The 12162-nt window shown below is 42.3% G+C and overlaps 1 protein-coding gene across 6 annotated transcripts in view; it reads left to right on the forward strand.

Moving 5' to 3' along the window:
• Positions 1-12162, forward strand: part of SGCD (sarcoglycan delta) — a 225724-nt gene that overhangs the window by 160025 nt on the left and 53537 nt on the right. For all 6 annotated transcript variants that reach the window (XM_072872319.1, XM_072872315.1, XM_072872321.1 and 3 more), the window contains exons 4-5: positions 325-412; positions 2725-2844. In XM_072872319.1, the coding sequence (XP_072728420.1) occupies positions 325-412; positions 2725-2844 (208 nt within the window). The remainder of the gene's footprint in view (positions 1-324; positions 413-2724; positions 2845-12162) is intronic.

A 12162-nucleotide genomic window follows, 5' to 3' on the forward strand; every position in this document is an offset into this window, starting at 1 on the left:
GACCTTTGGGAAGCTTAGGTCGGGTCCCATATCACCTGCACATTTTAAAATAAGAGGTTAGTTGGCTTATACTGGCAAAAAAAGCTAACCATCCCTAAAACAAGGCTGGTGTCTGGGACGTTATCTGGGCCAGAGGTGTGGACTATGATTTTATCCCGGACAATAAAAATGAATGCAGGGTAGCCTGCACCTCAACCACACGCCCAGCCTTGGGGCCATTAACAGCAGCCCAGCAGCGTTAGGCAAAGCTCCAGGTGTCTCAAGCAGGCTGGGCTCGGGCAGCCGTCTCCATCTCATGTGCTTGCTCTCATGGTTTCGTTCCAGGGCAACCCACTGTACTTCCAGTCTGCCAGAAATGTGACAGTGAACATCCTCAATGAGAAGACTAAAGTCCTTACTCGCCTTGTAACAGGTAAGGAGGGGGAAAGGCTGCATGGAAGAATTAAGGAGGGATGAAAGCGGGTGTGTTGTGGGATGCCGCATTGGCTTTAGCACGCAGGAGGGGAGCCCAGGTGTCTTGTGAAATACAAATGAAAACTTCGCTCCACTTTGTAGAAACAAAGCTAGAGACATGAAAGCCGTGCTGGAGAGGCAGCTGGCTGGTGCTTTCTGATAATGAAGCAGACCATCGTTTTCATTTGAAAGCCAGTCCAGAGACAGAAAGGTTAGTTGTACAACTTCAGGGTCAAGAAGAACATATGCAGGGTGACATTTCTGTTGTAACCGGCACAGGCTTTTCCTGAGACACTTTTAACTTGCCTGAGATCTTGGGAACTCTGCTGATCAACTGTGGCTGGGTTGGGACAGTTTTTTGCTTTGCAATTTAGAGCTCTCTGTGCCCTTCTGCTGATGAAGAACGCTCTCGTGCTCCCAAGCATGAGTGTGTTTGATGGGGAAATGGGTGTTCCGTAAATCCCCAGTGCACAGCAGCCTATGAGTGAATGCATGTGTAATTTGGGTTGAAAGAGCGTAATGCATTATATATTCTAATATATAATATATAATATATATAGGATATAGGACATAGGATATAGGATAGGTATTTATTTATTGAGATTCATCTAGTGAGTGGGAGAAGTATTGCTGTGTGGCAGAGCCAGTAATCCATAAACATGTTGTTTCTACATGAGATTGGGTTGTTTGGTTTGCTTATATAACATCTTGGCCTCTAGTCACAGTATTAAATAATTAAATATGCAGCTTCAGTAAGCAATGATTTAAGCAGCACGCATGAAAATTGCCTGGAGGAAGGAAATAAATTCAACCCCAAGCTCCCTGATTCTCACATTCAGAATGAACGTGTTTAGTTCGTTGGCTCTCCATATATTTTCAAGAGGGTATTTGGTTCAGTTAAGCATCTCCATTTCACAAGAGCTTGGGAGGACGCAGTCAGTGACATCTCCCAGTGTGGTCTTCTGGTTATTGAGCTCGTTTCTGTGTTCAGCAGCAGCTTTGGTTTCAGAGCAAAGCGAAGACGGGGTCCCATGTAGTGCGTGCTGCAGTGATGAGTAGGGAGGCAGTTAATTAGCAAGACACAAATCAAACTTAAAGCTCGAAAGTACTGGATTTTCTCAGAAAGGCTGCAAGACTTTTAAGTGTTTCCAGGGATCTTGGCATAGCCTCACTTTTCTGTAGTGCGAACCATGCACACGATTCTTCATGTTCCCTAATGCCAATACAGGTGACCTATGCAGGGAAACGCTGGGTATAGATTAAGTTTGAACCTGCCTATAGGAAAATACTGGCTTTCAGATCTTATTTCTCTTGTCTTTTGAGAAATGGGAGTAGTCAGGAAGATGGCCAGAAGTAACGCAAAGTCCGATCACCTGCCTTGTGCAGTAGCGTATTCCAGGGAGGCTGTGGCTTGGACCGGGTTGCGCAGGGCTGTTAGATGCTCATTTGTCCGAAGTTTAGCCTAGGTCGGGTAATAGAGGGGCCTGCTCTTTGTAGCCTTTGAGCCACAGATCTGCACAGAATTGCTGTTCAGGCAGCTGATGTTTATCAGGCTCCACAACAAAAGGCATTGCCAGAGGCTTTCCAGCACTGCTGTGCACAGCTGCCCGCAGGAGAAGCAGCAGAATTGAAATAAGATCTACGAAGGAAAGTTTTACTCGTCTAAAAACTTTCTGAAATGTGGGAGACTGCCGTCCATCTTGGCCTGCACATAGTTGAAATGGTCTAAAAGAAAACATTTGCTGCTGTGGTGGTGTTTGTCTTTTTTTTTTCTTTTTCAAATTGGACTGTGCATGCCACTGATGCCATTTTAATCCAGGTATATTTAACAGGCGGAAAACTAGGATCTTTTACACTGCAGCATCAGTCCAAGCAAAATGTACTCAGGAACTCGATGCCTCTTACAGCTGCACCAATACTCTCAAAGCATGGCTGGATATATTCATTGCTATTTCACATGTGGATCTGTCTTTGTAAAAATTTCCCAGCTATGCCAAGTTTAATGCTGATTTTATGACATACGTAAGCATTAAGAAAAACATAAGTAGAAATAGTTGAGGGGTTATTATTTGGGTAGAAAACTAACTTTCCTAATGAGAGGTCACCCTCTGAAAAGCACAGACCTCCCTGTTTGATGTGTCAGATGCAGGTTGTGTCTGCAGAGCTATTAGGATAATCTCAGCAGATGGGCTCATTAAATGTATGAAGCTACTATGTGATTTTCTTACACTTTTCACTAAAAGGTTGTGCTAAATCTCTTCTTCCCGCCAGGTCCCCAAGCAGTGGAAGCACACAGCCAAAAATTTGAGGTGAAAACCCTCTCTGGAAAATTGCTGTTTTCTGCAGATGACAACGAAGTGGTGGTTGGAGCAGAGAGATTGAGAGTTTTAGGTAAAAGATCATTCACTAAATGACTGTTTTAATAAGCACCTCTTGAAATTTTAGAATAGTTTTGCCTAACTTCCCTTCATGCTTGGGGAAAGCTTCTTTTGGAGATAAAGCCTTTTGCTGTCTTTATTGCTTTAAATCTTCCCCAAGCAGATAACGGCCAGGAGTTTCTATCTGAGGGGTTTCTTAACTTGCACAATGTGTTATTTCCCCTGCAGAAAAAAATTCCCCTGGAAGTGGTTTGTCTGGCTCAGTGAAGCAGCTTTAAAACCAGCTTTGGAAAGTGAACAACTTTATCTCTTGGTCTGGGTTGAAGGACAGTGAGGGATCGCTGTAAGGATGCTGCCATGGCTGCAGTCACTGTGCCTGGGGAAACCTCAGGCTTCATATTTTTGATCGCACCACTTTCACCAGCTCCTCCTTCATCCTAAAGTGAACACCAAGGAGGAGACTTGCAGTGAAAAAGTCAGCATGAATTAGGTTCTCATATCAATTCTCTGAATAGTTTGGTGTCCGTTACATTAGTTCTCTTTCCTTAGCCACTGTGCATGAGCACACTTTCCTTAGCCACATGCGAGAGCACACTGTGCATCTCTGCGCCGTCTTCAGCTGTGCTGTGGGTGGGTTAAGTGCCCCATGCACGGGAGCAGAGGCCAACCTTACCAATGCCACCGCTTCCCCAGCTGCCTTGCGAGACAGAGAGGGCAGCTTGAGCTCTCCTTTTGCCTGTGCAGGATCTGCCCCCCCAGCTGTCCTGCCTGCTAGGCTGCATCCGTAGTTCCTAATAAAAACTGGGGATGCACTTGGGGGGGGGGGGGGAGTTGTTTATTGGTTGTTTTGATTTTTTTTTAAATTAGAGAAAAGAAACAGTTATGGTAATTGTAAAATTCTAATATGTATTTGATAGTTATATGAAATTACCTCTTAGGAACTTGAATTCTCTCTGTCTGCAGTTCAACCCATGCTCTTTGGTTAGTCTAAGATTTGCTCGTGGATGTTTTCATGTAGGACCAGAGTGGGTAGCTCAATATTGCTAGCAGTTAGTCACATAGCAGTGCCACTGCTCTCTGTGGATGCACTGATACCTGTTTTCTAATGGCTTGATTTGGATGCCTCTCTTCACTCCAAATTGTTCCTTACTTCTCTAGTAAGCTCCTAAAAACAGAGAGATCAATGAAGGAGCTTAGAATGATATAGTATTTTTAATTATTATTACTTCTACATATTACATAGCATATTATTAGTATATTATGTATAATCTAAAGGAGCTTAAAATGAGCACCTCAGAGTCTAACCATCATGAATGGGACTTTGTATCCAACCCTTAACATTTTTTGCTACCTGATGTTGTGCTGTTCTCGATGGTTCCTGTTTGTAGACAGGCCAGGCGTAGCTCTTTGCAGGTCACTGTTGTTATATACTGGACTAGTTCCATCACCGGCTATAGACAGTTAGGTGAGTTTTACAGGACAAATGTTGAACTTCACAAAATTAGCAGTATCTTTTTTAGCTTAAAACTTTGAAAAGGGCCATTCAAAATTCTTGCAGTGATACAGAGCCGGGGAACATTTGTCACAATCCATGTTCTACCACAAATCTCCCTTCCCACCGCACTCTTCAGAGCTAATTAATTGTACAGTCTTTGCGCAGGGTAGATGAACTCAGGAAGCAACAGTTTTTAAGTGTTTTCTTGGGCACCTTAAAATGAGAGAGATTTATATCATTGGTTCTTCAAAAAAACCACAAAATCTTTTCCTTACAAGTTGCAAGTACTCCTTTTCAGATTACATACGTACAAAAATATTGCTTTTTATTTACTTTATACTTTGGAGAAACCAGCAATTATTTTTGATAGTTATTTTGAGTTTCTGCCTTGTTTTAGTCTCCAGAATAAACACCATCAAAAATATTGCTAACCACTGTAGTGCACTTCCATTTTTATCTGCAATTGAGTGTTTCTTGGGATTTATTTGGCTTATGCAGATCTATCAGAAAAGAAAAGGTAGAATGATACCACTGGTGATGTTACATGGCAAGTATTTCAATGACCTTGAGCTGAAATGCTTTCAGAGTTCATGTTTGGCTTTGTTTTTCTCCAGCTTTGCTTCCCCAATCTAATTTTATCTCCAGAAATGTTTGCCATGGCTGTTTGCCATGCTGGGAAGCGTTGTACCATATGTTCGTATTTCTTCCAGTGTTTTTGTCTGCACTTGAGGCTGGTCCAACTTGTAGTACACAGACAAATTCCTTTGATCATTTTTCTGGTGTTTGGGATCTCAGGTACTGTCGGTATGTGTCTGCTGACACCTATTTACGCTATGTAAATAATCTCAACTTGTTCTTGTTATTGCTGAACACATACTTGTTATAGAAGGAAGTGTCTGCAATCTGGCATGAAAGTCATCTCACTGAGGTTAGAGCAGCAGTTATTGGGCTTGTGGCTAGCTTTTAATCTTGTTAATGATAATTACTTTTTTTCTCTGTACGCTCTTCAAAGTTGATTCTGAAAAAGTTTGTTCTACAAACTAATGCTGAAGCCTTGTCATGAGAGAAGAGGTACTTTCCTTTTCTGAAATGGACTCTGCTCTGGGTAGCTAAAGTATTTTTCAACATTAGCAAGGCATTGAAAAGGGAGGAATACACAGAATTACGGATTAAAAAAATGCAAGTAGGACATGCGCTGCATTTGATGATGCTTCAAACAATTGCACAGCATGGGTAGTGCAGATTACAAATGAAAGTGCTTTTTGTTTTAATTGTATTTTGGGGGGTTATTTCTGATTTTTAACCATTAGACACAGAAAGACAGAGTTGGTCCCCTCTGCTTTTCATTCATGATGTAGTTTAGAGTACTTCAATGATTTTATTTGACTTAGTGAATCCAGTCAAACCTGTCATCATAGGAGAGACTGGAGGATAACGGGAACTTCTGTTTGAGGACAAGGGCAGCTCTCTGAGCGCTTTGGCCATGGTCAGCTCTGATAACATCTACACCACCTTTTCCAGACACAAGCACGAATTCCCTCTGCCTTCCTCAAAGCCAGCCGGGAGCTCAGCAGCTGCATGGGTCCAGATGACTCGGAAGGAGCTCATGTTTGCCTACAAAAAGTCACGTAGAAACTGAGCCTTATGCCAAATCTGGTCTGCCCTTTCTCTTCCAAGCTCATCTGCCAGTGCCTGCAATTGCCCAGCCATCTCCTCCACTCTTGTGGTGGGATTGGATGGCAGCACATCCTCACTGTTAGCACCGCTTTCTTTTACAAGCTTCACTCCTGTAGTATTTGAGCACCTCATGGTCTTTTAAAAGATACTACAGCAAACCTCGGAGCTGTTCTCATTCCTCAGAACCGCAACTCTGGTTTTGCAAGGCTTAGATTTTGAAGGCAAAATCTGCCGCTTCTGCCCGCTCAACGGCACCACGGAGCTGTTCCTGGGGTTGTGCGTGGCATAAAGCGCAAAACCTTCTCTGCGCTGGCCATTGCCACGGTCAGCAGTGCACTTTGGCAAACACCACATAGGTGCAAACTGATGCCTTGCTGGATGTCCCCCACGGGCTCATAAACACATACGGTCTGTGTTATGGGAGATGAATGAGCTGGTCCTAAATGAATCCATATGTGGTACATCATACAGCGGTTCTCCTTCCCCTCTCCGTAAGAAATACTGTTTAGTTAAAAGAGCATTAAAAAATAACTTTGATATATATTAATTACAAATTTCATTTAGTAGCATATTGAACATTATAGCATTTATAAACAAAAGACAATCATAAAGCATTATTCTGACTGTTAATTAGCTCTATTTATTCTCCAGATTAGTTTTTGAATATGCCCTCTAGATGCCACTTGATACTAATTAACAGAGTTACATTATTATCTCTATAGAAAAGCATTTTTAATTAAATCTAAAGTAATTTAAATTAGCATGAGTTTTTACAGAAATTAAACTCTGGTCAGATGCTTAATTTAGCCTTATAAGACAACATCTGATGACATGCCAGTGTCAGTTCTCCCAAGGGCCTTGACATCTTTTTTGGAGATTATTTTCTGAAGTTTGTTTTCAGGGAAACTTGCCAGTATACTCCAGTGTTTAATATTTATGATGGATTTAACCAGGTTTTTTAAGCCTAAATATTGATGGGAATCCACATGCATTGCAGTGAGCTGACATAAAAACTCAAAAGACTTAAAACCTTCAGCTTTCGCAGTCCCAGGTTTTGAGTGGTGGAGGAAGGTTTGTGCGGGAGGTAGGATTGCATGGGCTGGCTGCTGTCCCGTTACAAAGCAACACTTTTTAACTACTCTTAAGATTACCATTTTGCTTTGCAATAAGCATAGGATTGATCATAAAACCACAAGGTCCCTTTTCTGTAATAGAAGCATACAGGGATTGCTCCCAAATTGCTCCCACTCTGGGTCCCTGGAAAATGTGCCTCTCACTTAGACATTTATACTACCATAGCGTAAGCTGTTCTTCTGATAGAGCCTGATGATAAAAATTTGGCTAAAGCCTTTCCCTCTGGCAAACCCTAACTAAAATAGCTGTATTTAGAGTGGGGTAGGATGCCTTTCATCTGCCAGTATAAAGACTGCAGGAGCTTCTCTGCAGGAGACGTGTGACCGGCCCGCCACACATTGCAGTCCTCCCCAGCACCGTGGCTGGTGGAAACGGCCCTTTGATCTCGCCATCCCCTTGCGTGCCCTCCCTTCAAATAATTAGCCAGTAGCTCTATTTCTACCTTGTAGCTTTTTTCCACTGTAGCATATTCCCTCTGGGCAATGAACCGTATGGAGCATGCAAATGCTGACCACAGGTTAGGCTTTCAGGAATGTCAGTTTGGGAGCATTTTTTGTGCTAGTTTCTCTCCAGGTGCCTGGGAATGCACCTGAAAAGAGGAGTCAGCTGTTGAAATGTTATTGCAAATTTATTAATAAGTTTGGAGTAATTAATTCCAAGGTAGATTTCCAGCATTTTATTTAAGAGCCGTATATTAAGGACTTTAGAGGTTTTAGTGGAGGAACACCAACGATAAAAGCAGCATAGCCCAAGCTTATAGTCAATGAGATCATTGCATGATTGTCTCATAGAAAGCTCTTTTAAATGGGAGGGTTTGGGTTGGGACTTTCTGCTGCGGGCAGAGGGCATAACCTGCTCTGTATTTGCAGAATACAAAGTGCTGGGTTTCATTACCCATGAAGGGTTAAAAAAGCATTTTCAGTGTCCTTCACTTTGGACAAGAGAAGAAGACGATTTAGTTTGAGTGTGGTGAGCTAATATGTCTGTGTAAGCTGGCTCAGCTGCCTCTAAAGCTTCACATCTACAAACATTTTCAGGGAGCCTTGTATTATCTTGATCTGGGAGGAACCCTGCAGAACTGTGGCTGCAATGCCAGCCTGGTTAAAGGACTCTGCCCACATTTCTTCAATATTACAATTTTAGTAGCTTCTTGGCATGTCCTTTCTAGCTTATGTTTGCTGCCATATTTACAGCAGAGTAACTTTAATGAGTTCAAGAGTAGTTATATTTCATTAAAATAATCCACAAAGCTATTTGACTGGTACCAGTCATTTCAGAGGGTGGTGTAAGCTAGAAATTTAACAACTTCCAGGAATTACCACCCATTTTTGCTGGATGCACCCTTCTTCAGAGGCGATTATTTGTGGGTCAGGACATGCACAGTTGCCCTTTACAGCATCCATTATGATTTCAAAATGACATTCTGTTGATTTGTTTGTGGCAGAGGGAACAGCTTTTGTAGCCAAGTGTTGAAATCAGACCTGATCCAGAGGAGCTTTCTGGCCTCACCATTGAGTCTGCTGCAACTTTACGCCTGAGGATAAATGCCAAGCTCGAATCTTTGTATTGTGGATTTTGTATGTTTTCCTGAAAAACGTGTCCCTAACACAGCCTGGGGTCAGAGGCCTTTCCCAGTTCATCCAGTTGCAAATGAGCTCCTGCTTGCTCAGGCTGCTTCAAAGGCATCTGGAGGTAGCAGTTGCTCCAGAGCTCCCTTCTGTGCTCTCAGCAAGAGAAAAGAGCTTGCCACAACCGCACTGCTCACGAGGCTTGGACAGGCATTTGACCTTTTGCTGAAGATGTATGAACTTCTTTAGGAAGCAGCTACGAATATTCACTATGCACTCCCTGTGGGTAATTAAGCAGTAATACTAATGCAGTCCCGAAGCAATTGCCAAGCTGTCATGTAGTCATTGGTCCTGCCGAAAAGAGACAGAGAATAAAATGAGGAAAGTAGGGAAATACACTGACAAATGAAGATACCAGGGTTTAGCACTGGCACTAGCAAGACTGGAAACAGCCTCCGCTGTCTGTAGCATTCAGTCATGGCAACAGAGTTTCATCAAATTTCTTTGCACTCATTGCAGAGCTGTGGTGCTGGAAAAAAAATAGGTTTAGCAAAATTACGGAACAACGGAGGGAAAAAAAAAGTTTCCTATCAGTGCTTAAAGCCACAAGAAAATTATTTTTTGCTCTGTTAGGAATTGTGCTATTGCCCTATCAACCTAAAAGTCAGGTGTGAAAAAGTGATTTAATCTGTAATCAGCAGTGACAAAGAATTAAAAAACTGTATAGAAAAAAATTATTTGGTTGAATTGGGTGGGGGGTTTTTTCCTCAGAGGCTGGGGTGGGATTTCTGGATGCTTTCTTCCAAATAAGGGGTTTTTTCCCATTGTATAAGGGAAGAAATTAAAATGACCAGATCTTCAGCAAACATACCGTTCTTGAATGAATAGTTCTGATTGCTTTGCTGCCTTGAGGGCAATAGGCATAGACACTGTTGTCCATTCCTTTTAATGCCGAATTCAAATAACATTGCCCTCCTTTTTCAAAATCCACTCACCTAGATTGTAAACTTGTCTTTTGTTGGAGGGAACAATGTGTGTTGGGAGGGAGATATCCTGAGATGTTTTCCTTGTGTTTGCTTTTGCTTCAAAGTACATTCCAGGCAAAAAGGATAGCATTTATGTAAAGTGTATAGGCTTCTAGTCCAAGCTGAAATGTGTGTTCAGATTGTGTTACATTAATCCTGTTTAAGGAAAAAGAAGAATCATCCACCATCAGATTAATATTGATTAAATGTCACAAGGATTATGAAAGAAACATACTGTACACTTACCAAACACTGAAATCAAGTTTAAAAGTGTGGCAGATTTATATTTTATTTCCTAAGTGCCTTCCACAGCCTTCACAACCTGATCTATTTGAAGCTCACATAATATTCTCCTTGATAAATTTGCACTGTGTATTCCTACTTCAGGTACTCTCCTGAATTTCTTTGCAACTTTGCACAAGAATGCCAAGAAGACCTTCAAAGGAATTCAGTGATGACATTGCTATTGTTGAGCTGCAGAAAAAGTGTTGAAGGACCCCAAAACTAGTCAAGAAGGAAATATCTAGAGGTCAGCATAAGTTGTAGCAACCTTTCTTCGTATGTCTTTTCTCAATTTGGATGCAAGCCCTTCTGTTCTTTTCTGTTATTCCCTTTATATTTCTCAAACACTCAACCACTGAAGCTAGACTGTTGAAGATCAACGGGAATCTACAGACACATATATCACTAATGATCCACATGCTCATCTTAGAGCTTGCGGCTCATCTTATTGTTTGCAAGTTTTCTAGCTTGAAACCAGGCTCCATTTATTTCTTGGGACTATGAGTCCGATAACAGCTTCTCCTCCACCCAGCAGAGCTGGTGGTGCTGGAGTCACAAGGGGTTTCCATCTGGCCTGACTCAACCACAGCCCAGTGCCTAAGGGTTGACTCACACCCCATGTGCATACATTGCCAAGACCATAATCCAAAAGATTCTAAGTAAATTATATTACATTTTTATTATAAACACCTTTGTTGATGCTGCACATGATTTCATTACATAGATTGCCCTTAAAAGAACAACTCCCCAACACTTTGACAACGAAGGCAGGCAGGCAGACAGACAGACCTCTGCAATGAACTATTTTAATAGTATCCTAGCAAGAAACATGAATGAAGCTTTATGGCTTTTGTTCAGTGCACTGGCTTAACCTAGCCATGCTATTATTGTTGGGCCCTGAAATGGAGCTCTTATTGATTTCAGATTTGATGGGATTCAAGGGGAGCAACAGCAATTACTATGTTCATCCATTTAAAAACATAAATTAAGGATGAATAAGGCTTTTAAAGCTAGGAATTAAAAGAAGCGGGCACAAATCCTTTCTACCTATATTGCATTGGATTTACTGCCTGGACATCTGTTGGCACACACACACCCTTCTGAGACTGTCACATATTACCCTGATGAGACCTCCAGAGGGGAGAACCTTGTCAGCCAGGTGTTTTCATGAACAAATTGCTGAATGTGTCCTGATCAATAATAGCGGGAATAGAGGTAGTTTATGGAGATCACCAGCAAGCTATACATTGCCTCTTGACTTTAGCTAGAAAAAAATCATAGCAAATCCTTCTCCTTCTCCCCTCATTTGCACAGTGCTCCATTAAGGCAGAGCGCTAAAGAGAAGATACACTTAAGTCAACTTGATCACCAAGTTTGTCACAGGGCTCTGAGAACCCAATTTCATTATAAAGCAGTGATATACAACACTAAAGGTGTACCGTGGGTCTGGAATTATTACCAAAAGAATACACAGAGTGGGAAAGAAATGTGTTGTCTAGAAAGAAAAGAAAAAGGAAAGTGGGGAATAGCTAACCAGGTGCATCTGCACCTGAGCAGAAACCTGATTTCTCTGCTTTGCATTCTGTTCACCTCCAAGTGCTGTGCAGCTGATTGCCACCTACCCTTGACAGCAGGAGCATCAATCATTAGTCTAAAAATACCTCTCATCGCATTGCATTTGAGCTCTTCTTCTCTCCCTTCCAGCTGATAGCAGTAGAAGCCTAGAGCAACTTTTGTGCAGAGGGAGCGGTATGTGATCAGTGTCTTGCCACAATGGCTGGAGCCCAGTTCTGGCCGGAGGGAGCGTGGATGGTCCTTGCCTTTGCACCAGGGAAGGTGCCAGGACAGTGTCATGCAGCTCAGGGACTTTTGCAGCACACAGAGAAAGCAAGAGGCAGCTTGGAAAGCTGAACTGTTTATGCCCACTTTCCTCTGGTTGGATTTGTTGCTGGTTAAGAAGATGCACGTTCCAGCTGAGATTTGCTTCCTTCTTGGGGCATTTGTAACTCCTCTCTCCCCTACGGAGCTGTTGGCATCCAGCCAGCGTTGAGCTCACACCAGAGCCTTTGCCTTGGTGGGGTGTTAGTTATCTCCTGGTCTTTTCTCACAAAGCTCATGAGATTGATCAACCAACTCCACATTTGGATGAA

Source organism: Ciconia boyciana, chromosome 9 (assembly GCF_034638445.1).
Source record: "Ciconia boyciana chromosome 9, ASM3463844v1, whole genome shotgun sequence".
Lineage (NCBI taxonomy): Eukaryota > Metazoa > Chordata > Aves > Ciconiiformes > Ciconiidae > Ciconia > Ciconia boyciana.